The 25,328-nt window shown below is 39.0% G+C and overlaps 1 protein-coding gene across 1 annotated transcript in view; it reads left to right on the forward strand.

The window, feature by feature from the left end:
- Positions 1–286: 286 nt before the first annotated feature.
- The window catches only part of FAM162A (family with sequence similarity 162 member A), a 35,359-nt gene continuing 10,317 nt past the window's right edge, over positions 287–25,328 (forward strand). The window contains exon 1 of the mRNA XM_082395004.1: positions 287–473. Within this exon, the coding sequence (XP_082251130.1) occupies positions 440–473 (34 nt within the window). The 5' untranslated portion in view covers positions 287–439. The remainder of the gene's footprint in view (positions 474–25,328) is intronic.

The following is a 25,328-nucleotide window of genomic DNA, read 5'->3' on the forward strand; positions in this document are numbered from 1 at the left end:
TACTGGTTTATCTAGGCAGTGTGATTTCGGGGTCTACAGGTCACAAAAGTCCTACGGTAAGCACATTACTTTTCTTCTATTTTAAACGGATACTTTCTTAGGTGCAGAGAAGGACATTGCAAAGGCCCTCGAAACCAAGACTCCAAGAGAGCACTTTTAGGGCCGCCTCCAAGACGCGGCGCCAACAAAGGTGGGGCTGGGCAGGGCACGCTGCCCGCACAGTCTGACCACCAAGCACGACCCACACGCTCCTCGTTTTCAGCAGGCCCCGCCCATCGCCCGGGCGTCACGCATGACCCGTTCGCTCTGCCCTCACCTCCCATAAGCCCCGCCCCAGAGTCCTGCTCGGGGTCCTCCGTTCGCGGCGCTAGGCGACCTTGAGCTTACCCGCGCCACCGCTGGCCTTGGGGCACTGTGTTGGTCGGCGGAGTAGGCGGCCATGGGGAGCCTCCGCGGCCTGCGCCTGGCGGCTGGTGAGACGCGGGCCGGGCAGGGGGTGGGCGGGAAGCCAGCTCGGCCGCTGTGGGTGGAGGAAGCCTGCAGCCTCCTCAGGCATGGTAGTTGCTCGTTCCATTACGCTTTCCCCTCAGGTAGTTCGGAATCCAACCGCAGGGTAGTAATAGGGGGAGAGAGCAAGGGGTGAGCGAGCAACTGGTAAGCAAGACACTGCGGGCTAGCTGAGAGTGACCCTCGCACCTGGCTCTGCATCCACCCAGCTGCCACCAACTTAACGAGCCCTTTTGCTCCCGGATCACTTTTCCGACCCCCAGCCCCTGTGAGCTCAGTTCTTAATGGACCTCCATCCCTAAAACTACCCCATTGCCTGATTCATTCAGCTTTCCACGAGTCTTGAGCCTCCCCCTCCCCGCCACTCCCACCCCCACCATCTCTAGAGTTTATCTCTGAGAGAAAACTTCGAGTCTAGAGTTTCCTACCTATTTGGTATCTGATTAGGCAAGGGATGTATGATCTCCCAGAAAATCAGTAATTGTTTTCCTAAAATGGGGGGGGGGTACATTTCTTTTAAATAATTCTACAATAAAGTGCTTTGAATTTCTTGGAGGAAAGTGTTATGTAAATGCAGGATCTGTGGTTTGTTTCCCTTGTAGACATTTGTGTAATGACTATTTGGGGTCAGAGTTTAATTTGCCTTCTTGGGGAACCAGTAGAGCCTTTGCTTAGTAGGGGCTGAGAAATCAGAGTGTTTGCCTCTTGGCTGTTTTCTAGGCACCAGGGCAAATCACACTTTTGGCTACCTTTATGAACTTTGATAAGGTGTAATGATTGATTCCTTAGTACCAAAACGTTGTTTAATTCAGATTTTACAAGAAGAATCACCCTAAACTTGACTATTGAGATAATGCAAATGTACATTGTAAATGTAAATGAAATAATGTAAAAAACAAAAAAGTTATCCTTGACATTTCTTATTTTGCATTTCAGTGGAGAATGGACTGGAAAACATGTCTCATGCTAAATATTATTTACTTCCTTTAAAACAAATACCCTTTCTGCTAAAAGAGATTGATTTCATTGATTTGTTCAGTTTAGATGAACTAATTCCCCTAAAATCTTTTGTACACATCCTGTTAACCTTTTCAGCAAGGTAAGTGAAAGAATCATTGCTCTGTAAAAAAAACCCTGTAAAAGGGACTTTGACTACAGAACCAAGACTGAGTGTTTGTAAGTAGTTCATCTTCTTGCCTTGAGAATATATTTATGCACTATAAGGATTCCAAAGCCTCTCTCCAAACTTTTGACGTTTAAGAACTTTACCATTGGGCACTCAGTCAAAACAAAATTCCTTGAGCAGTTTAAGAACAATTTATTTTACTCCAGATAGATCCACTAAGGATGTTATATGAGCAACTCTTCCCAAAGGATCTCTGAATGTCTGATGTTTTGTGAGCAACTTCAAGCAATTTGCTCCTTCACCCACTTTTGCCCATTTTATTTCTAAATACTTTGACCTACATTGTTTTACTTGATTGATTTCTCATAGTAGCCCTCTTAGGTAAGTCTTATCATCCCCTCTCCATTTTACAAGATGAATAAACATGGGTCCGAGGGTTAGATGACTTGTCCCAGGTTGATCCGCCATAAAATGTTAGGGTCAGGGGATGAGTCAGTGCCCTCTAATTCTGGAACTTGTGCTCTTTGCTTTGTTCAGACTGCTTGTTCAGATATATGTGTACATGTATTTGTCATAGCTAATAGGGTCTCTTTGGTGTGAAATGGAAGAGTCATGAAATGCAGATTTACTTGTGAAATGGAAGCAGTCATTCATATGCAAATAGTTTTCAAGTAAGAGCGATTTAACTGGCAACTTTACTAAAGGAATGGTAGATCAGATAGAAACATAATCTAGGCATACCTCATTTATCCAGAATATTATTTGGAAGAAGATACTTTAGGTGAATGAAATTTCAAAAAGCCAAGGCTTAATCCTTTAAATGATGGACCCTTATTTTTAATTGTTTCTGTTGGAAATCTTTACTAGACTCCCTTAACAAACAGAATGTAGGCTTTTACAATCTTGAATTTGTTTACTGTTTTGTAGATGTACCTGTAGAAATAGGTCAGGGTTGTTAACTTTTGGTTCTTGGACCCCTTCACAGATGAGAGGTCCTGTGAACCTCTGAAATTGCATTCACATTTTTATGATTATATGCCTGTTTGGGGAAGAGAGGATCCATAGCTTGCATCCATTACTCAGAGCAATCTGTGCTAAGCTAAAAAGCACTTTTATGATGATTTGGAGCTACATGGCTATTGACACACACTACTGTGGGTTCCATGAGCGTAAAGATGGGGTCTGTTTTGTTTTTACTAAATCTTCAGCACTTACCAATGTCCAGCTCATAATAGATAGGCAATAGATACTTTTTGGAATAATTGTTTTTAATATTTTATTATTTTTTAATAAAATAATTGTTTTTTTATAATTATTACTTTCTATATAATTATTAGATCAAAGGAATGAAATGGTCTTATAAGAATGTTTCTTCACACCTTCAGAAAAGATTTACTGCCCTAAACTCCTTTGACTTAACAGCAGATTTTAAAATGAATTTATTATTGTTATTTTATCAATGCAGTGGGCCATGAGCAGCCTCCTTGTCAGTTTTACCCACATCCTAGAGCATTAGAATCAATGGATAACTTAAAAGTCATGTAGTCATGTAGTACCCTAAGTTTACAGATGAGGAAACTTAAGGCCCAAGAAGGAAATTGACTTGCTAAGGGTCACACAATTACAAAGCTGGGAATATCTCCTGGTTCCCATTCTGATTTTATTTCTACTACATTCTGCTCCTTCATTGTACTTTTTGTTTGTTCTTACTAATCAGCCCTAAATGAGTACATGCCCATTTTTACCATTTTATGCCTCCAGTCTTTGGCTTTGCTTATCACTCCCTCCAGGTCTTACCAACAGGTTTTTACTGAGCAAACACTTTGTGCCCTGTTCACTATGAAAGCTCTGGAATGAGTGGACTGCCACTCTTCCTAGGGCTAAAGTTTATTGCAATGAATAAGCAGACCTATATAATATACCTGGAGAGCTTATACAAGACAGTATATGTTAAGTTCTAGATTGCAGAACAGATTTTAAATGCTGCTCTGGTGTCCTGAAGCTGGTTCCTCCTGGCTTTGTGCATATCTCTTTCCAGTTTCACAGGTAGTCATGTTACACTGGTAGCTTGAGATCTGCCATGGTGAGGGTTATTGGCAAACACTACAAATCAGGGCTTTTCCCCACCAAACCCCTCCCAAGAGCCAGCATACCACTGGCTTTAAGAATTCAGAGATTGAGGGTTCTTTTCCCTAAACCATGTAGCCTCTGAGAGCATAATCTGACCTTAAATATTTTTACCACTTCATCCTCATTTTCTTAGTGTTGACTCAAGTTGCAATCCTTTTTTTTTTAATGAAAGTACATAGAACAGAAAATTTTACAATTCATCCCAAATGGTAAGAGTAAATATTGTTTTAGTCATATATATGTACACACACATAGGTATGCATATATATAAATGTATGGGTCTGTATTGGTGTACTTGGTCATTAAATAAAACGCATTTTTCCCTTTGGGAAAAAAAAATTCAGAGAAAGGAAAAGTAGTGTAGGTTAGGATTATCTACTGAAGGTTCCATTGAAACAGAAGGGATGGGAGAGTGACACGAGCAAAGGTGGGGGCAGTAATGAGTCTGCAGAGGGTGTGGGGGGAGAAAGGGCAGTAGGGAGAGAGGATTATCTTGGATTTTAGGAGGTACTAATAGGAGATGCGGTTTGGCCTTTGAGGGTTTGAACCAGATGAATTTGGACAAAAAGGAAACCTTCAAGAAGAAGTCATTAAAAAATATTTTTGGAAAATTAACATGGTCGCTGCATTCAGCATGAATACCTGCTACCTATGAAAATATTACAGTAATCCGTAGGTAAAGTGATGATGGGAATGACAAAAAGGGAATGTATCGAGGAAGTATTTTGAAGAAACTATTAGTGTGACTTTCAGACAGAGTAATTTAAGGAAGACGTAAAGACTGAAGTTTTTGAGCATGGAGGACTGAAGGAGTGCTACCCCATTGTCAGAAATAAGAAAGTTGGGAAGGCTTACTGGTTTGGCAGAGAGGATGGTGTACTATTGAGTGGGAGGTGGCATTGAGTTATAGGTGAGGATGGAACCTCAGTCACAGACCTGAGGACAAAGGAGGGGTAAAGTTAGGGAAATATATGGGATCCATCAGTGTAGAGCTGATTATTAAAACAGAATGGAGGAGTCCTCCCTGAGCAGTGCAGGACAGAGGCAAAAACTGAACCTTGGAGGCCTGACATAGTGTAAGCAATAGGAAGTGGCAGAGGATATTAAAGAAGGTAGATCACAGAGATCAGAGATGAAGGGAGAAAACGTGGTGGTGTAATGTAAGGGAGGACTGAGTCCTTGTAGAAGGATGAGATCATTAGAGTCAAATGGCCACAAAGATGGGAAGAGGAGAGTCAGATGAGCTAATGAAAAGATTCTAAAAGACATATTCATGTGACTAGAAAGGGATCACTAATTTACAGCAATTTTAGTAAAATGAGTGGGGGAAGAAACATTGTAGTTAACGTGTGGGTGATGGGGTCAAGATAGTACATACATGCCACTTATTCAGTCACTTGAACTATGAAAGGAAGGAGGTAGTATTTTATTCATAGGAGCTGTTGAGAACAAGTGAATGTTTTGTTTGAGATAGTGGACCCTCAGTACCGCTGTGGTGTAATAAGTCAGGAATTCTCATCAACTACCCGTAGATGTGTAAATTGATTCAGCCTTTCTGGAAAGCAGTTTGTTATATATTTTAAGAATCTTAAGGTTGGACCTAGAGATTATCATACTAAGTGAAGTAAGTCAGAGAGAGAAAGGCAAATATCATATGATATCACTCATATGTGGAAACTAATTTGTAAAAGATACAAATGAACTTATTTACAAAACAGAAGCAGACTTATAGATATTGACAATAAACTTATGATTACCAAAGGGAAATATGGTGGGGAGGGATAAATCAGGAGCTTGGGATGAACACACACACATTACTATATATAAGATAGATAACCAGCAAGGACCTACTGTATAGCACAGAGAACTCTACCCAATATTCTGTGATAACCTATATGAGAAAAGAATCTAAAAAAGAATGTGTATATGTATATGTATAACCGAATCATTTTGCTGTACACCTGAAACTAACACAACATTGTAAATCAACTATACTCCAATAAAATTAAAATATTAAAGAAGAAAAAGAAATCTTAAAAGGGTTCATGTCCTTTAACCATCATATCCTTTAGCCCTCCACTACCAGGATTCTATATAAGAAAATAACCAGAAATGCCATTAAAGATTTATGTAGAAAACTATTCATTGAAATATTTGTAATAGTGAAAAATGGGAAATAAATCCAGCCATAGGGAATGATTAAATTCAGGTTATATCCATTTGATGTTATACAGGTATCAAAAGTATTTTTTAATTAATCTTGGAAAAGTGTGACATAAGCAAGATATGGAATTATCTGATTTTCGAAAATGTATATGTTGTGTATAAGTATAGGAAAAAGTCTGGGAAGAAATACACCAAATTGTTATCCCCAGATGGTGTGATTATGGATGCTTTTGTTTTTCTTCATATGTTTTTTTAGTTTCCCAAATTTTCTGTTATGAGCAAGTGTTAACTTTTATAAGTTAAAAGGTTTTTCGTTTGTTTTAAGAGTGGAGAGGCAATGTTTGGCAGGAAAAAGGCAGTGGAAAGGAAGGATCTAGAGTTTATGAGAATTTTGGTACAACATCTCTCAGCAAGAAGGGTCACAGATGGAGTGGTTCAGAGTGAAGGAAGGACTAGAGTTCTTCCAAGCCTGCAGGGATGGATGAGAAAACAGATGGAGAGGTAGGGAATCTGTTTCTGTCACAAAACCTACTTAGGTCAACAGCTAAGGCAGAGAGAGTTTCAAATAGCTACTGTTGGGAGTGGGCTGGAATGATGGGCGGAAGAAAGATCACCAAGGAGTGGCCCCATATCACTGAAGTTTGGCCACCAGATACATGGATACTTTTCTTTCCATAGAGCCCACTCCCCCACCCCAACTTAAAAAAACTGGCCAGATTCCAAAGGTTTATTTATAAATCTATTTTTAGAACTCTTAAGATTTTTTTTCCCATAGAAACAATGTTACAAATGGTAGTTAGGGTTCTAGCCAGCCCACAAAAGCTCATAATGTCCGTGTGTCTTGCCCATTTTTCCTTCCTAGAATTTTTCACATCTGTTAGTTCCTCTGCGTTAAGACCTATAACTGTCCGCTTTCCTTTGCACAACCCAGTTGAACTCTACAGTGTTGTGACCACCACTTAAAAGGAGGTTTCCACATTTATGTCTACCCGCTTCTGCTCCCTTTACCCTACTCCTCCCCCACCCGTAGCCTTCCCTGCATTCTGCACCCAGATTTATCTGCCATAGTCACCATGGTTAGTGTTACTTTCCTGCTCAGAACTGCTCTGCCTGTTTCCCAAAATCTTTCTGGGGTATGGCAGACAAAAGGCTCTCACTGTGGGGGAGCATGGACAGGCACAACTCTCAGAGCCAGAGTGCGTTAGGCCAGTATCATCACTTAAATTCTCAACCCTAGAGCACCGGCAAGGGTGTTAGCAAGGCAGTTAGGCTTGTGAGCACTGGTTTCCTGGCAGGCAGATGGAGAATTCTCTGTCACATACAAGAGCAGGGCAAATCATTGTTTGAAGCCAGAAGAAATCCATCCCTTTTCAGAATAGTTGCAGTCAGGAGCCTGCAGTTGCAGTCAAGCTGTTCAGGTCTCATCGCTGAAAAATCTCAGAGCAACTTAATGTTTCAGGTTTGTTCATTTGTTTTGTTGTGGTCAGCCTTTAGGGCATTCCCACCCAGCTTCTCGTAATGTAGAAAGCAAATCAGTGGTTTTCTATTCTAAATGAGCTCTGGGTGGGAATAAGAGCTCCAGCTTCCGTAAGTGACATAATTGCCCTAACTTATTCTTCTTTCTAGTAGGTTTACTGAGCAGCTACAACATTTGACATATGATTTCATCATAACTATAAAATACATAATTGACTAGATAGCCTATGTGTAGGAACCTTGCCATCCTCAGGATAAGCATACATTTAGTTTTTTCCTCCTGAGACTTAAAATTGACTCTGATTCACAAAACAGACTTTCAAAGTTCCTTATTCAGACTTGCTTTTTCCTATCACAGCAAACATTTCAGGACAAGCAGTATCTTATTTCAATTCTAGAAGGATTAGATAGGCATTTGTGGGCTAGCATGAATACCGCCTAAGTATTTAGATCAAAAAATCTTTCCGTGGGACATGAAAAAGGAATATTGTTGCCCCATAAACAAGGTGCTTCTCCCAGCCAGGATCATGGTAGCTCCTGGCCTTCTGGAACGCTAGGAAAAGAGTAAGGTGGCTGGGCTGAGAGTCTCACAGCCGTGTGCTCGGGTCAGCTCTGTAGCTCTGGTCATTCATCATGAGATAATGAGACAGTGGCTGTTTATCCATGGGGTCCTCCAGCTGCTGTGGAGGAGGGATGTGAAATAAAGCCTTTTCCACGGAGGATGAGGATGAGAACGTGGAGGGTGAGCTGTAGAACAGTTCACACTGCATGTCGCCAAGTAACTGAGAAGTGTATTAGAGACTGCATGCTCTGTAAAATCTGAAAGCTGGGGGTATTTTAATACTCCACAGGGATTCCAAACTTTCAGTGTAATGAGTTACATATTGATATGCAGAAGTTAGAAATAAAGCAGAGCTCCTTTTCAGTCAATTGCTGTTGAAAAGAGGGATTTTTTTTTTTCTGTAGGTAGACTATTCAAGAGCAATATTAAAGATCAACATCTTGAGCAAAAATTTTGGTCAGAGATAGTTCTGAAATGAGACAGTAAAATATAACCTTAAATACAGACAAAAGCAGATCTTCTTAAATCTCATTAGAATCTTATTTATAGGATAGATTATAGGAATAGACCAGTGTATCTGACCTTTATAGCAAAACATGTCATATTTAAAATAAAGTACTGAAAAATTGTTTAGAAAATACATAAGGTAAGGAGTAATATTTTGCAGGAAGTAACCTAATTTTGGAATAAGAACATGTTTATTTCCGCAATGAAATTTTAATAACTCATCTTTTATAAGAGCATTTTTTTTTATTGGTTTATGGTTGATTTACAATGTGTTAGTTTCAGGTATACAGCAAAGTGATTCAATTGTACATATTTATATTCTTTTTCATATTCTTTTCCATTGTAGGTTATTACAAGATATTGAATATAGTTCCCTGTGCTATACAGTAGGTCCTTGCTATTTCTCTATTTTATATATAATAGTGTGTATCTGTTAATCCCAAACTCCTGATTTATCCCTTCTCCACCCTTTTTCCTTTGTAACCATAAGTTTGTTTTCTATGTCTGTGAGTCTGTTTCTGTTTTGTGAATAAATTCATTTGTATCATTTTTTAGATTCCACATATAAGTGATTTAATACGATATTTGTCTTTCTTTGTCTGATTTACTTCACTTAATATGATAATCTCTAAGTCGATCCATATTGCTGCAAGTGGCATTATTTCATCGAAAAGAGGGATTTTGAGTGCAGCCAGAGACATAGGTGTTTAGCTCTGCATGTGTTCCCTGGTCATTCATGTAGCCTATGTTCAACAGGGACTCTAGCTGGTTGTGCTAAAAGCAGCAATTCTCAAACATGGCAGCAATTAGAATCACTTAGAAAATCTTTCTAAAAAATACTAATGCCAGAGTCCTCGTCACAGAAATTGGGATTTAATTGGTCTGGGATGGCCCTGTGTGTTGGGTTTTTGTTTTTCTGTGGTGATTCCAGTATACAGAGTTCAAAGTCCATCTTTTTAGAGTAGTGCTTCTCAAACTTTAGTATGCATAAGCATCACGTGAAGGGCTTGCAAATACATTTTTCTAGTCCTCACCCCAGGAGATTCTGAAGGTTTGGGGTGGGGTCTGAGAATTAGCATTTCCAGGAAGCTCCCAGCTGAGGCCGAATAGCACTGTTCTAGACTTCAGAGTGTGTGGTATTGGTTTTCCTGTGTCTGGCACACAGTGTGTACTCATCAGCTATTGAATGAATGTGGCTATTTGATTCTTGAAATTTAATGTTCATATGAATCAGTTGGATATCTCATTAAAAATACAGATTCAAATTCTGTAGGTCTGGGGTGGGAGCTGAAAGTCTGCGTTTCTAACAAGCTCACGGGTGATGGCAACAACATTTGAGAATAGCAAGGTGTAACAAGATATATATCATGTGTAATTTTCTCATCTCATTTCCACCAAGGTGCACTAGGCAGATGACTTTCACCTGCACATCATTGGCCTGCCCTGAATTGGGCACATTTCCTACTATACCCCATTTCTTTCCTTTTCTATCGCATTACAAAAACATATTGGAGTACAAATGAGTGAGAGTGACATTTTTATAGAGATAACATCAAATCCTCTCCAATTTTTAAAATATTAAATATCAAGTAAATATAAAAATTTAATAAACTATGTATAAAGTAAAAAAAATAAGATGTAATTAATACACATGTTTAAAAATATTCTTATTTAGAATAATTTTAATTTACAGAAAAGTCGCAACGATAGTACAGAGTTCTGTGTACCCCTCACCCAGTTAACTCTAATGTTATCGTGTTACATAACCCACAGTACATTTGTCAATACTAAGAAATTAACATTGATACTTTGCTATCAACTAAAGGACAAACTTCATTTAGTTCTCTCCAGTTATTCTACTGATGTCCATTTTGTGTTCCAGGATCCAATCCAGGATACCACATTGCATTTAGTTGTCATGTCTCCTTAGTCTTTGCTGATCTGTGATGGTTTCATATTCTTTGATTTTCATGATCTTGACAATTTTGAGGAATACTGGTCAGATATTTTGTAGGATGTCCCTCAATTAGGTTTTGTTTGATGCTTTCTCATGGTAAGACTAGGGTTATGGGTTTAGGGGAAGAATAAATAGCACAGAGGTAAAGTGCCCTTCTCATCATGTCATATTAGACAGTATATAATATCCACATGATTTATTACTGGACTCATTTTATTTTTTATTGATGGACTCATATTTTTTACCTTGTTATAATCTATTACTCTTATTTATTTTATTGCTTAAATTATTCCAGTTTAGGCTTTATCAGATCAGCTTCTTTGTCCCTTTACAGGCCCTCATCATTTTGTTTTTTGGACACTTCCTTACTTTCTGGCACTACAGGATGGATATTCCAGACTCATCTTGTATTTTCTCTGCCCCAACATAGAATCAGCCAGTTTTCTCCAAGGAGCCCTGGTTCCTTTCATTGGATAATGGTATTTAGACACCAGGATCTGGCAATGAGCGTGCTTGTTGCTACTCAAGTGTCACTGATTCCAGGCCTTCCCAGTGGGTAGAGCTGGAAAATACATGTGTGTATACTAAACCATGTGTATACACATAATTATGTCTCTGTCTCATATCATCTCTCTATATGTATACACACATGTATATATAGAAAACTAAAGGTGCTCATACTGAGTTTTCTGACTCTGACCCAGCACCACATTCATTCTAGCCTTCCACCCTTGCTTTTGGAACTTCTTTCTTTGACAATGAGAAACCTGGCTCTCATTATCTACCATTTAGTTACTTACTTGTTCAATCCTAGTATATACTTATAAAGTAGTTTCAGAATTGTTAACCAATACTCCTGTAAGAAACAAATTTGCCAACTAAAGTACATTTCTCTTTGTCTTTAGTCTTACAGTTTCCAGTCAAAACAATATTTTCCGAAGTTACTTATGCCAGCTCCTTTTTTCCCACCTTGAAGGTTATAAGGTTAGATCACACATTTCTAATACAATTAGATACATTTGTCACAGTCTGCTTTCCATCCTGGGAATCATCCAACATCCTGGTTGATATTTTAAAATTTGCATATATTAAAGCTCTCTGTGATGTAGTTTTAGGGGTTTTGACAAATGCCATGATTTTATTTTTAAGCAGATCATTGGCAGACTTCATAACTAGCAACATACGTGCAACAAACCTGGCAGCTGATCTTCACACAGGTTAAGAAACACTAACTTAGATGATCTTCTAAAAGCCTCTTCACCAGCATTCATTGAACCTTGATTTATCATCACTGGTTCCCAGAGATTGGTCATGTTCCAGGTAACGTCACTGATGATCTCCAGGAGAGTCTTGAATGATTCTGAGAAAAAAAGCATCCCCACCACTCTGCACTGTCCATCATGTGTTGGAAAGAATGGGAAGGAAGGGACAACAGGGCAGAAGGCAGTACTTGAATCAGCCTCGAGACTGACCCAGTAGAGCCTCCAGCCAGCAGTAATAACTCTAAGGCACAGATTTACAAATTGTGAGCCCCCAGACCAACAGTACCGGCATCACCTGGGAAATTGTTGGAAATGCAAATTCTCAGGCTCCACCTATACTTACTGAATCAGAACCTCTGGAAACGGGGTCCACTAGTGTGTGTTATGAGTCCTTTGGGTGACTCTGTTGCATACTAGAGCTTAAGGACTTCTACTCTTAAGATTAACTAGCCATTTGCCAGTCAGAGCCTTACGGGCACAGTGAGGCTTCGTCTTGACTTCTTGCTAAGGCTTTGGGGACACGGAACTGGTCAGCCAGGGACAGGCTGCAAGTGTAGCCAGAGGGTTTAACCCTCTGGGTTTAACAGCCCTTTAAGGGCTGTTTTTCTGTTTGTTTTTAATTGTTCCACCAGAGGATGGAAAATTTTTGGCTTGGATGTCTGGGGCAATATATTCTATCTCTCTGAGTTAGAAAAGTGGTCTTAATAATGATACTAAAACTTTTTTATGCTTTAATTTTTTTGTAATTGCAAAATAAAGACCGAAATCACATCAAGACTTCATATATATATATTTTTTTTAGTGATGCCGGGTTTTTAAATTATTTTTTACAATGGTCTGTTATTTCTAATGTGTATAATATCATGTTTGTTTATGTTTTAATAACCATTTATACCTTAAGGAGGTACAAATTCCTTGCCTCCAGTATGAAGTTGTAGTAAGAAAAAGTTGGGAGATATTTTCTGATCTAGGTAAACCTCTCATGCCTTTAAGTCCCTATTCTTCACCTCCACCCCCAGGTATGTCTGTGACTTCAAGTACTACTTCTCTTTTCATTATTCCTCTGTTCTAGCCATGCTGGCCTCCTCTTTGTGTCCCTTAGGGCCTTTGCACTTACTGTTGTTTCTGACTGAAATACCCTTCCACCAGATACCTGCATACTAGCCCCCTCACTTCCTTCAAAAGTAGCATTCTCAAAGAGAACTTCTACTTCCCTATCTAAAATTTCACACACACACCACATTCCAAGCACGGAAACACTTTGACTCCCCATTGTTTATTTTTTCTCTCTGGAATTTACTATCTAACTATATATATACATATATATATATATGTATATATATATATATTTTTTTTCCCCCTTCCTCTAGTAGAATGTAAGTTCAGCTGGCATAGATTTTTATCTGTTTTTTATACTGCCTGGAACAGTACCTGACAAGTATTATTTGTTGAATGAATGAATATCTCCAAACGTGCATTTGTATGACTGACAGTAAGTAGGTGTACATGGTAACATTTTTGCTTTATCATTATTACCCGAACTGAGCTGAGAGGCAACTTGTCTTTTATTCTCCTAAACTGCCTCTGTTCTAATTAAGAGGGATGGGGAAGGACAGTACCTAAGGAGATAATTATTGATTCTTTTTCTGTTTCCTCTTTAGACAGTAGAGCTCACTGCCAGTTAACTTTGTTGCTTTCTGTCTCAGCACCTGCCAGAAGGCAATGGGACAGGATGGTGTGAGATGGGGATTTATAGGTAACATTAAACCAGTGGTTCTCTGGGGAAGATGAAAAAGTCGAGATGGTTGGTGGTGATGGTGGCACAACAATGTGAATGTACTTAATGCTGCAGCCCTGTACACTTAAAAATGGTTAGAATGGTAAATTTTGTGTTATATGTATTTTGCCACAGTTTTTTTTAAAAAAACCCCAAAACACAGTGGTTCTCAAAGTGTAGTTTCAAACCAGCAGTAGCAGCTTCACCTAAGATCTTGTTAGAAATGCAGATTGCCAACCTTCAACCCAGAATTGTTGATTCCAAAACTGGAGGTAGGTGTGCCTAGTGATTTGCATTTTAACAAGCCATTCAGGTGGTTCTGATGCATACTGAAGTTTGAGAGTCACAGCATTGAATAATTGTTTTAATCCTTAGAGCTATGGAAAACTTTTGAAGAGGTTCATAGAATTTCTTCATGCTCTGATAACTGTATAAAATTACCTTGATCAGAAATTCTGACCACCTTAGGGGTAAAATTGAAGTGCTCTGGAAATGTTTTGAGGATTAGTGCTTTAAGTAATGTTTCAAGAAACAAACTCAACGCTTAGAGTGCCTGCTGTGTTTCAAGCATCTTGCCAAATGCTCTCACACTTGTTTTCCATTTAACCCTCAAATCAGCCCTGGTGAAGTAAATACTACATTACCTATTATACATTTAAAACAAGCCGAGATCAGTTATAATTTATCTACTTTTCTTACAGTGTATACTTACTGTCACTAGGTGACACTGGTGGTGTGGTTACTCAGACCCAGGCAAAGCTTTCTGGGACTACCTGCCTAGAAAACTGAAATAAATGAGGCCTTTTATGAAAGAAATCAGACTGCAGACAACCACAAATCTTGATACAAGTAGAGGTTCTAACTTAAGGTATGTCCGAGTTAGGACCTCTGAAAATTCACTCCTATAAAAAGCGATGGAAACATTACCATAAAGTCTTAAAATCAACTTTTTCAGAACTCTAGGAAATAACCAGAGGCTTGTGACAGTCTGTGTAGCATTTGTCGAAGAAAAGGACTTACTCATGGTAAGAGCAGCAAGGCTAATGGAGTTTTAACTGATTCCTGTCTCCTCTTGGCTTCACAGTAGCCTTGAAAACTAATACCTCAAAACTGCAGTAGCTCTAAAAACCTAGCAGACACTGAAGAAGGCAGAATGGATTTGGAGCTCCCCCAAACCCCTAGCCCCAGAGGACTGTTACTATTTGGACTGTGTGGCAGTTCCATGGAAATGCTCACTCACAGGGCTTGCCATTTTTTTTTTAACCTGACTCAGGGCTAATACAATGTGAACAGCTTCTTTCTCACCCACCCCAGAGCATGCCCCCAAATGCACACAGCCCTCCAGCAAAGGCTGGCAAACTTATTGGTGCAAAGCATTTAAGGAAGTCTCTGTCCAGTTATTAGTGGACTACTAAGCTAACATAGAATATAGACTTCTGTGGCAAAACACAACAAAGAATATTGGGGAATACAGAGCACTGGAAATAGAATTGAGAGTCTGGAAATAAACCCTCATATTTATGGACAAACGATTTTCTATATTGTGTCAAAACAATTCAACAGGGGAAAAAATAGTCTTTTCAACAAATGATGCTGGGAGAATTGAATATCCATATGCAAAAAAATGAAGTTGGATTCCTTCCACACATAATATACCAATATTAACTGAAAATGGATGACAGACCTAAATGTTAAAGCTAAAACCGTAACGTTCTTAGAAGATAACATAGGAGTAAACCTTTGTAACCTTGTATATGACACCAAAAGCTCAAGCAACAGAAGAAAAAATGGATAAGTTGGACTTCATCAAAATTAAAAATTTATATATTTAAAGGACATCATCAGGGACTTCCCTAGTGGCACAGTGGTTAAGAATCCACCTGCCAATGCAGGGGACACAGGTTCAAGCCCTGGTCCGGGGAGATCCCACATGCTGTGGAGCAACTAAGCCCATGCACCACAGCTACTGAGCCTGCGCTCTAGAGCCCGTGAGCCACAACTACTGAGCCTGCGTGCTGCAACTACTGAAGCCCGCGTGCCTAGAGCCTGTGCTCTGCAACAAGAGAAGCCACTGCAACGAGAAGCCTGCACACTGCAACGAAGAGTAACCGCTGCTCATCGCAACTAAGAAAGCCTGCACGCAGCAACGAAGACCCAACACAGCCAAAAATAAATAAATAAATAAATTTATAAAAATAAATAAATAAGGGACATCATCAGGACTTCCCTGGTGGTCCAGTGGGTAAGACTCCACGCTCCCAATGCAGGGGGCCCAGGTTCCATGCCTGGTCGGGGAACTAGATCCCACATGCATGCCACAACTAAGAAGCCCACGTGCTGCAACAAGAACCAGCACAGTCAAAAATAAATAAATAAATATTTTTTAAAAATAAAGGATATCATCAACATCATGAAAAGACAACCTGCGAAATGGAGAAAATATTTACAAATCGTATATCAGACAAGGAACTTGTATCTAGAATATATAAGAATGCTTATAACCCAATAACAAAAAGACAACCAAGTTAAGAAATGAACAAAGAAGCTGAGTGAACATTTCTCCAGAGAAGATATACAAAGAGCCAGTAAACGTGTGAAAATATCCTCATCCTCTTTACCCAGTAGGGAAATGCAAATCAAGACTATGTTGGGAAGGAAGAAATTTTCCTCTACCCTTCTCGGTTCTTGTGGCTGGTCTAATTAAGTTGACATGAGGCATAATGAGTTGACATTAACTAACATGTACACATGAGAGAGACCCCGGAAAACTGAGTAATTTGCTGAAATGGCTGAAACCCTCACCTTAAATACCATTGTCAGGTAAAGACAAAGAGGATGTTGGAAGTAGGGGTTTGAGACTTCAAAGGGGAGGAAGGCAATTGACATGGAGATGGAGTAGCAAATGTTTGGTAAATAAATGTTTGCTGGGCCATGCAGAGACAATGGGACACAGGGTGGACTCTGATGTCCAGGCTGTTTCCACCACCACACTTAGCCCATATTCTTTACAGATATCTCTGATGATAGCTCTCTTCCTGGAATAGACCCTCTAGCTAAATTTTTTTTAGGAAATTAGGGGAAGGTTAAAGTTTCTTCCTGAGTCTTCTGGGACTTGATTGTTTTCAGCTAAAATAATCCACATGCCAAAGAAGACATTTTGGGGTGGCAAATTTCGCTTCTCTATGACCACAGTGAGCTACCATGTCACACCCACTAGGGTGGCTTTTTAATTAGCAACAACAAAAAAACAAGGCAGGATGTAGAGAGATTGGACCCCTCATACATTGCTGATGGAAATGTAAAATGTAAACACTTGGAAAAGAGTCTGGAAGTTTCTCAAACAAGTAATTCTGTGTAGTTGCCATATGACCCAGTACTTTCACCTCTTAGTATATGCCCCAAAGAAATGAAAATAGATGTTCACTCAAAAACTTGTACACAAATGTCCATATCAGCGTTATTCATAATAGCCAAAAAGTGAAAACCACTTAAATGTCCATCAACTGACTAATGTGTAAACAAAATTTTGGATATCCATGAAATGGGATAAAGTTTGTCAGTTAAAAAAATCAAGTACTGAGGACTTCCCTGGTGGTCCAGTGGTTAAGAATCCGCCTTCCGATGCAGGGAATGCGGGTTCAATTCCTGGTCGGGGAACTAAGATCCCGTATGCCGTGGGGCAACTAAGCCCATGCCCCGCAACTACTGAGCCTGTGTGCTCTAGAGCCTGTGCGCCACAACTAGAGAGAAGCATGTGTGCCACAACCAGAGAGAAGCACATACGCCACAATGAAAGATCCTGCATGCTGCAATGAAGATACCACATGCGGAAACTAAGACCAGACACAGCCAAATAAATAAATAAATACTTTTTAAAAATCAAGTACTGATAAATGCTACAACATGGACAAACTTTGAAAACATGCTAAGTGAAAGAAGCCAGTTAAAAAGGCCACATATTGTGTGATTTCATTTATATAAAATGTCCAGGGCTTCCCTGGTGGCGCAGTGGTTGAGAATCTGCCTGCCGATGCAGGGGATACGGGTTCGAGCCCTGGTCTGGGAAGATCCCACATGCTGCGGAGCAACTGGGCCCGTGAGCCACAACTACTGAGCCTGCGTGTCTGGAGCCTGTGCTCCGCAGCAAGAGAGGCCGTGACAGTGAGAGGCCCGCGCACCGTGATAAGGAGTGGCCCCCCGCTTGCCGCAACTAGAGAAAGCCCTCCCACAGAAACGAAGACCCAACACAGCCAAAAATAAATAAATAAATTAATTAATTAAAAAAAAAAAAAGTCCAGAATATGCAAATCGATAGAGACAGAAAACAGATTAGTGCTTTTCTAGGGCTGGAAGGAGGAAGAAATAGGGAGTGACTGCTAATGGATTCAGAGTTTCTTTCTGGAATGATGAAAATCTTGTGGAATTAAATACTGTAGTAGTGATCAGTACATAACTTTGTGTATGTAGAAAAAACTACTGAATTGTACACTTTATTTTTTATTTAGTATATATATTTAAAATTTTTTTATTTTATATTGGAGTATAGTTGATTTACAATGTTGTGTTCGTTTCAGGTATACAGCAAAATGATTCAGTTATACATATACATACATCTGTTCTTTATCAGATTCTTTTCCCATTTAGGTTATTACAGAATATTGAGGAGAGTTCCTTGTGCTATACAGTAGGTCCTTGTTGATTATCTATTTTATATATAGTAGTGTGTATATGTTAATCCCAAACTCCTAATTTATCCCTCCCCTCCACCTTTCCCCTTTCGTAACCATAAGTTTGTTTTCTAAGTCTGTGATGCTATTCCTGTTTCGTAAATAAGTTCGTTTGTATCATTTCTTTCCATTCCACATCTAAGTGATATCATATGATATTTGTCTTTCTCTGTTTGACTTACTTCACACAGTATGATAATCTCTAGGTCCAGCCATGTTGTAGCAAACGGCATTATTTCATTTTTTTTTATGGCTAATATTCCATTGTGTATATATACCACTTCTTCTTTATCCATTCATCTGTCATTGGACATTTAGGTTTCTTCCATGTGTTGGCTATTGTAAATGGTGCTGCATTGAACATTGGGATGCATGTATCTTTTCAAATTGTGGTTTTTCTCTGTATATGCCCAGAAGTGGGATATGTGGATCACACGGTAGCTCTATTTTTACTTTTTAAAGGAACCTCCATACCTTTCTCCATAGTGGTTGTACCAATTTACATTCCCACCAGCAGTGTAGGAGGCTTCCCTTTTCTCCACACCCTCTCCAGCATTTATTGTTTGTAGACTTTTTGATGATGGCCATTCTGACTGGTGTGAGGTGATACCTCATTGGAGTTTGGATTTGCATTTCTCTAATAATTAGCTATGTTGAGCATCTTTTTATGTGCTTTTTGGCCATCTGTATGTCTTCTTGGAGAAATGTCTATTTAGGTCTTCTGCCCAGTTTTTGATTGGGTTGTTTGTTTTTCTGGTACAGTAAGTCCCCTACATACGAATCTTCAAGTTGCGAGCTTTCAAAGATACAAACGTGCGTTCGCATGTACAGTCACGTAAGTTACTTCATGTGTCTGGCATTCATTGTCATGTGCGTGCATCCTGTACAAGAGGTTGTGCTTTTGTGTACTGTACAGTACTGTATAGAGTACAGTAGTACAGTATCTTTATTTCAAGCTAGATCTGCAAGAGAATGACTTCATTGAACTCCTTGCTATGCAACACGAGGAGCTTACTAATGAGACCTGATGGAATTGGAGGCCAAGAGAAAGTACGAAGAGAGACAAGAGGAAGAAGAAGTAACTGAAGAACCGAAGAGATTCATGATGCAGGAAATGACAAGGGGATTTTCTTTATTTGAGGAGGCACAGGACCCGAACGTAGAATGGTACAGAAAGGTTGCAGCAGCTGTTCAGAATGCAGTCCAGTGCTACTGTGCCATCTATGACAACAAAAGAAGAGCTACTACCCAGACATCACTGGATCGTTTTTTCAAGAGGGTAGATAGAATTGAATCCAGCAAGGAACCAGAACCTGTGCCATCAATGTCAGGTGTGAGTGAAATTGCAACTTGCCCTGTCTCCTATTGCTGATGACCTTTCAGCTCTACCATCTCCCACCTCCTCTCCCTCCTCTAGTCAGTAAGTCTTCTTGCCTTTTCACTTGATGCCAGCCCGTGTATGCCAGCTGTTGTACTGTACTACTCTACTTTTCTAGGTACTGTACTGTGAGATTAAAAATGATTTCTTTATTTTTTGTGTTTGTTTTTTATGTATTATTTGTATGAAAAGTATTATAAACCTTCTACAGTACAGTACTATATAGCCAATTGTGTTAGTTGGGTATCTAGGCTAACTTTGTTGGACTTACAAACAAATTGGACTTACGAATGCGCTCTTGGAATGGAACTCGTTCGTATGTAGGGAACTTACTGTATTGAGCTGCATGAGCTATTTGTATATTTTGGAGATTAATCCCTTGTCGGTTGCATTGTTTGCAGATATTTTCTCCTGTTCTGTGGGTTGTCTTTTCATTTTGTTTATGGTTTCCTTTGCTGTGCAAAGCTTATAAGTTTAATTAGGTCCCATTTGTTTATTATTGTTTTTATTTTCATTACTCTAGGAGGTGAATCCAAAAAGATATTGCCGCGATTTATGTCAAAGAGTGTTCTGCCTATGTTTTCCTCTAAGAGTTCTATAGTATCCAGTTTTACATTTAGGTCTTTAATCTATTTTGAGTTTATTTTTGTGTATGGTGTTAGGGAATGTTCTCATTTCATTCTTTTACATGTAGCTGTCCCAGCACCACTTATTGAAGAGACTGTCTTTTCTCCGTTGTATATTCTTGCCTCTTCTGTCATAGATTAATTGACCATAGGTGCATGGGTTTATTTCTGGGCTTTCTGTCCTGTTCCTTGATCTATATTTCTGTTTTTAGGCCAGTACCATATTGTTTTAATTACTGTAACTTTGTAGTACAGTCTGAAGTCAGGGAACCTGATTCCTCCAGCTCCATTTTTCTTTCTTAAGATTGCTTTGGCTATTTGGGGTCTTTTGTGTTTCCATACAAATTTAAAAACTTTTTGTTCTAGTTCTGTGAAAAATGCCATTGGTAATTTGAAACGGATTGCATTGAATCTTTAGATTGCCTTGGGTACTATAGACATTTTGACAACATTGATTCTTCCAATCCAAGAACGTGGTATATCTTTCCATCTGTTTGTGTCATCTTTGATTTTTTTCATGGGTGCCTTATAATTTTTGGAGTATAGGTCTTTTGCCTCCTTAGGTAGGTTTATTCCTAGGTATTTTATTCTTTTTGATGCAGTGGTAAATGAGATTGTTTCCTTAATTTCTCTTTCATTGTTAGTCTATAGAAATGCAACAGATTTCTGCATATTAATTTTGTATCCTGCAACTTTACCAAATTCATTGATGAGCTCTAGTAGTTTTCTGGTAGCATCTTTAGGATTTTTTATGTATAGTATCTTATCATCTGCAAACAGTGACGATTTTATTTCTTCCTTCCAATTTGGATTCCTTTTATTTCTTCTTCTCTGATTGCTGTGGCTAGGACTTCCAAAACTATGTTGAATAAAAGTAGCTAGAGTGGACATCCTTGCCTTGTTCCTGATCTTAGAGAGAAGGCTTGCAGCTTTTCTCTGTTGGGTATGATGTTTGCTATGGGTTTGTCGTATATGGCCTTTATTATGTTGAGGTAGGTTCCCTCTATGCCCACTTTCTGGAGAGTTTTTATCGTAAACTGGTGTTGAATTTTGTCGAAAGCTTTTTCTGCATCTATAGAGATGATCATATGGTTTTTATTCTTCAGTTTGTTAATGTGGTGTATCACACTGATTGATTTGTGGATACTGAAAAATCCTTGCATCCCTGGGATAAATCCCATTTGAACATGGCATATGATCCTTTTAATGTATTGTTGGATTTGGTTTGGTGGTATTTTGTTGAGGATTTTTGCATGTATGTTCATCAGGGATATTGGCCTGTAATTTTCTTTTTTGGGTGATATCTTTGTCTGTTTTTGGTATCAGGGTGATGGTGGCCTTATAGAATGAGTTTGGGAGTGTTCCTTCCTCTGCAATTTTTTGGAATAGTTTCAGAAGAATAGGTGTTAACTCTTCTGTAAATGTTTGGTAGAATTTGCCTGTGAAGCCATCTGGTCCTGGACTTTTCGTTTGTTGGAATTTTTAAGTCACAGTTTCAATTTCAGTACTTGTGATTGGTCTGTTCATATTTTCTATTTCTTCCTGGTTTAGTCTTAGGAGACTGTACCTTTCTAAGAATTTGTCCATTTCTTCTAGGTTGTCCATTTTATTGGCATATAGTTGCTTGTAGTAGTCTCTTATGATCCTTTGTATTTCTGTGGATTCAGTTGTAACTTCTCCTTTTTCATTTCTAATTTTATTAATTTGAGCCCTCTCCTTTTTTTTTCTTGATGAGTCTGGCTAAAGGTTTATCAATTTTGTTTATCTTTTCAAAGAATCAGCTTTCAGTTTCATTGATCTTTGCTATTTTTTTTTGGTTCTATTTCATTTGTTTCTGCTCTGATCTTTATGATTTCTTTCTTTCTACTAACTTTGGGCTTTGTTTGGTCTTCTTTCTGTAGTTGCTTTAGGTGTAAGGTTAGGCTGTTTATTTGAGATTTTTCTTGTTTCCTGAGGAAAGCTTATATTGCTATAAACTTCCCTCTTAGAACTGCTTTTGCTGAATCCCATAGGTTTTGAATTGTTGTGTTTTCATTTTCATTTGTCTCTAGGTATTTTCTGATTTCCTCTTTGATTTCTTCAGTGATCCATTGGTTGTTTAGTAGAATATTGTTTAGCCTTCATGTGTTTGTGTTTTTTGTAGTTTTTTTCTTTTAGTTGATTTCTAGTCTCATAGTGTTGTGGTCGGAAAAGATGCTTGATATGATTTCAATTTTCTTAAATTTACTGAGTCTTGCATTGTGGCCCAACATGTGATCTATCCTGGAGAATGTTTCATGTCCACTTGAGAAGAGTGTGTATTCTGCTGGTTTCAGATGGAATGCTCTATATGTAACAAGTAATTCCATTTGGTCTAATGTGTCATTTAAGATCTGTGTTTCCTTATTGATTTTCTGTCTGGATGATCTGTCCAGTGATGTAAGTGGGGTGTTAAAGTCCCTTATTATTATTGTTATTGTGTTACTGTTGATTTCTCCTTTTATATCTGTTAATATTCGCCTTGTATATTGAGGTACTTCTATGTTGTGTGCATATATATTTACAATTGTTATATCTTCTTCTTGGATTGATCCCTTGATTATTATATAGTGTCCTTCTTTGTCTCTTGTAACAGTCTTTATTTTAAAGTCTATTTTGTCTGATATGAATATTGCTACTCCAGCTTTCTTTTGATTCCATTTGCATGGAATACCTTTTTCCATCCCCTCACTTTCAGTCTGTATGTGTCCCTAGATCTGAAGTGGGTCTCTTGTAGACAGCATATATACAGGTCTTGTTTTTGTATCCATTCAGCCAGTCTATGTCTTTTGTTTGGATCATTTAATTTGTTTACATTTAAGATAATTGTCAACATATACGTTCTTATTGCCATTTTGTTAATTGTTTTGGGTTTGTTTTTGTAGGTGTTTTCTCTTCCCTTTCTCTTTTGTTCTGTTCTCTAGTGATTTGATGACTAACGTTAGTGTTGTGTTTGGATTCCTTTTCTTTTTTGTGTGTGTATCTATTGTAGATTTTCAGTTTGCAGTTACCATGAGGTTTTGATGTAGCAGTCTCTCTCTCTCTTCCTCTCTCCCTCTCTGCCCCCCTCTCTCTCTCTCTCTCTCTCTCTTTATATATATATATATATATATACACACACACCTATATATATATATATATATATATATATATATATATATATATATATATATATATATATATATATATGAATGATTGTTTTAAGTTGCTGGTCTCTGAATTTCAAATGCATTTCCAATACCCTGCATTTTTTATACTCTCCTCTTCTGTAGATTGCTGGTTTTGATATCATATTTGTGTGTGGATGATTTCCTACCTTTACTGTATGTTTGCCTCTACTGGTGAGCTTTCCCATTGGTAATTTTCTTGCTTCTAGATGTGAGCTTTTCTGCTGAGAAGTTCCTTTAGCATTTGTCATAAAGCTGGTCTGGTGGTGCTGAATTCTCTTAGATTTTGCTTGTCTGTAAAGCTTTTGATTTCTCCATCAAATCTGAATGAGAGCCTTGATAGGTAGAGTATTCTTGGTTGTAGGTTTTTCCCCTTTCATCACTTTAAATATATCATCACTCCCTTCTGGCCTGCAGAGTTTCTGCTGAAAAATCAGTTGATAACCTTACAGGAGTTCCCTTATATATTATTTGTTGCCTTTCCCTTGTTGCTTTTAATATTTTCTCTTTGTCTTTAATTTTTGTCAGTTTGCTTACTATGTTTCTCAGCATGTTCCTCCTTGGGTTTAATCCTGTATGGGATTCTCTGCACTTACTGGACTTCGATGACTGTTTCCTTTCCCATGTTAGGGAATTTTTCAGCTATTATCTCTTCAAATATTTTCTCAGGCCCTTTCTCTCTCTCTTCTTCTTGGACTCCTATAATGCAAATGTTGGTGTGTTAAATGTTGTCCCAGAGGTCTCGTAAACTGTCCTCATTTCTTTTCATTTTTTTTTTCTTTATTCTGTTTGGCAGCAGTGATTTCCACCTTTCTGTCTTCCAGCTCACTTATCCGTTCTTCTGCCTCATTTATTCTGCTATTGATTTCTTTTAGTGTATTTTTCGTTTCAGTTATTGTATTGTTCATCTCTGTTTGTTCTTTGTATCTTCTAGCTCTTTGTTAAACATCTCTTGTATCTTCTCAGTCTGTGCCTCCATTCTTTTTCTGAGATCTTGGATCATCTTTGATATCATTACTCTGAATTCTTTTTCTGGAAGGTTGCCTATCTCCACTTCATTTTGTTGTTTTTCTGGGGTTTTATCTTGTTCCTTCATCTGGAATATATTCCTCTATTGTCTCATTTTGTCTAACTTTCTGTGATTGCAGTTTCCATTCCGGAGGCTGCAGGGTTGTACTTCCTCTTGCTTCTGGTGTCTGCCCCTGGTGGGTGAGGCTGGTCTAAGAGGCTTGTGCAGGCTTCCTGGTGGGAGGGACTGATGCCTGCCTACTGGTGGGTGGAGCTGAGTCTTGTCCCTTGTTGGGCAGGCCTGTGTCAAGAGGTGTGTTTAGAGGTGGCCATGGGCTCAGGAAGATTTTAGGCACCCTGTCTACCAATGGGTAGGGCTGTGTTCCCACCCTGTTAGTTGTTTGGCCCGAGGCATCCCAGCACTTGCACCTACAGACTGTTGGGTTGGGCCAGGTCTTGTTGTCTAAATGGTGGCCTCCAGGAGAGCTCACACCAATGAGTACTCCCTGGTATCTCTGCCACCAGTGTCCTTATCCCCACAGTAAGCCACAGCTGCCCCCCACCTCCACAGGAGACCCTCCAAGACCAACAGGTAGGTCTGGACCAGGCTCCTATGAAGTTACTGCCTTTTCCTGGGTCCTGGTGTGCACGAGACCTGTGTGCATCCTCTAAGAGTGGCATTTCTGTTTCCCCCAGTCCTGTGGAGTTCCTGCAATCAAGCCCTGCTGGCCTTCAAAGCCAAATGCTCTAGGGGCTCCTCCTCCTGATGCCAGACCCCCAGGCTGAGGAGCCTGGCCTGGGGCTCAGAACTCTCACTCCTGTGGGAGAACCTCTGCGTTATAATTATTTTCCAGTTTGTGGGTAACCGACCTGGTGGGTATGGGATATGATTGTATCGCAAATGCATTCCTCCTACCATCTTGTGGAGCTTCTT

This window comes from Balaenoptera borealis, assembly GCF_965194805.1.
Source record: "Balaenoptera borealis genome assembly, chromosome: 5".
NCBI lineage: Eukaryota > Metazoa > Chordata > Mammalia > Artiodactyla > Balaenopteridae > Balaenoptera > Balaenoptera borealis.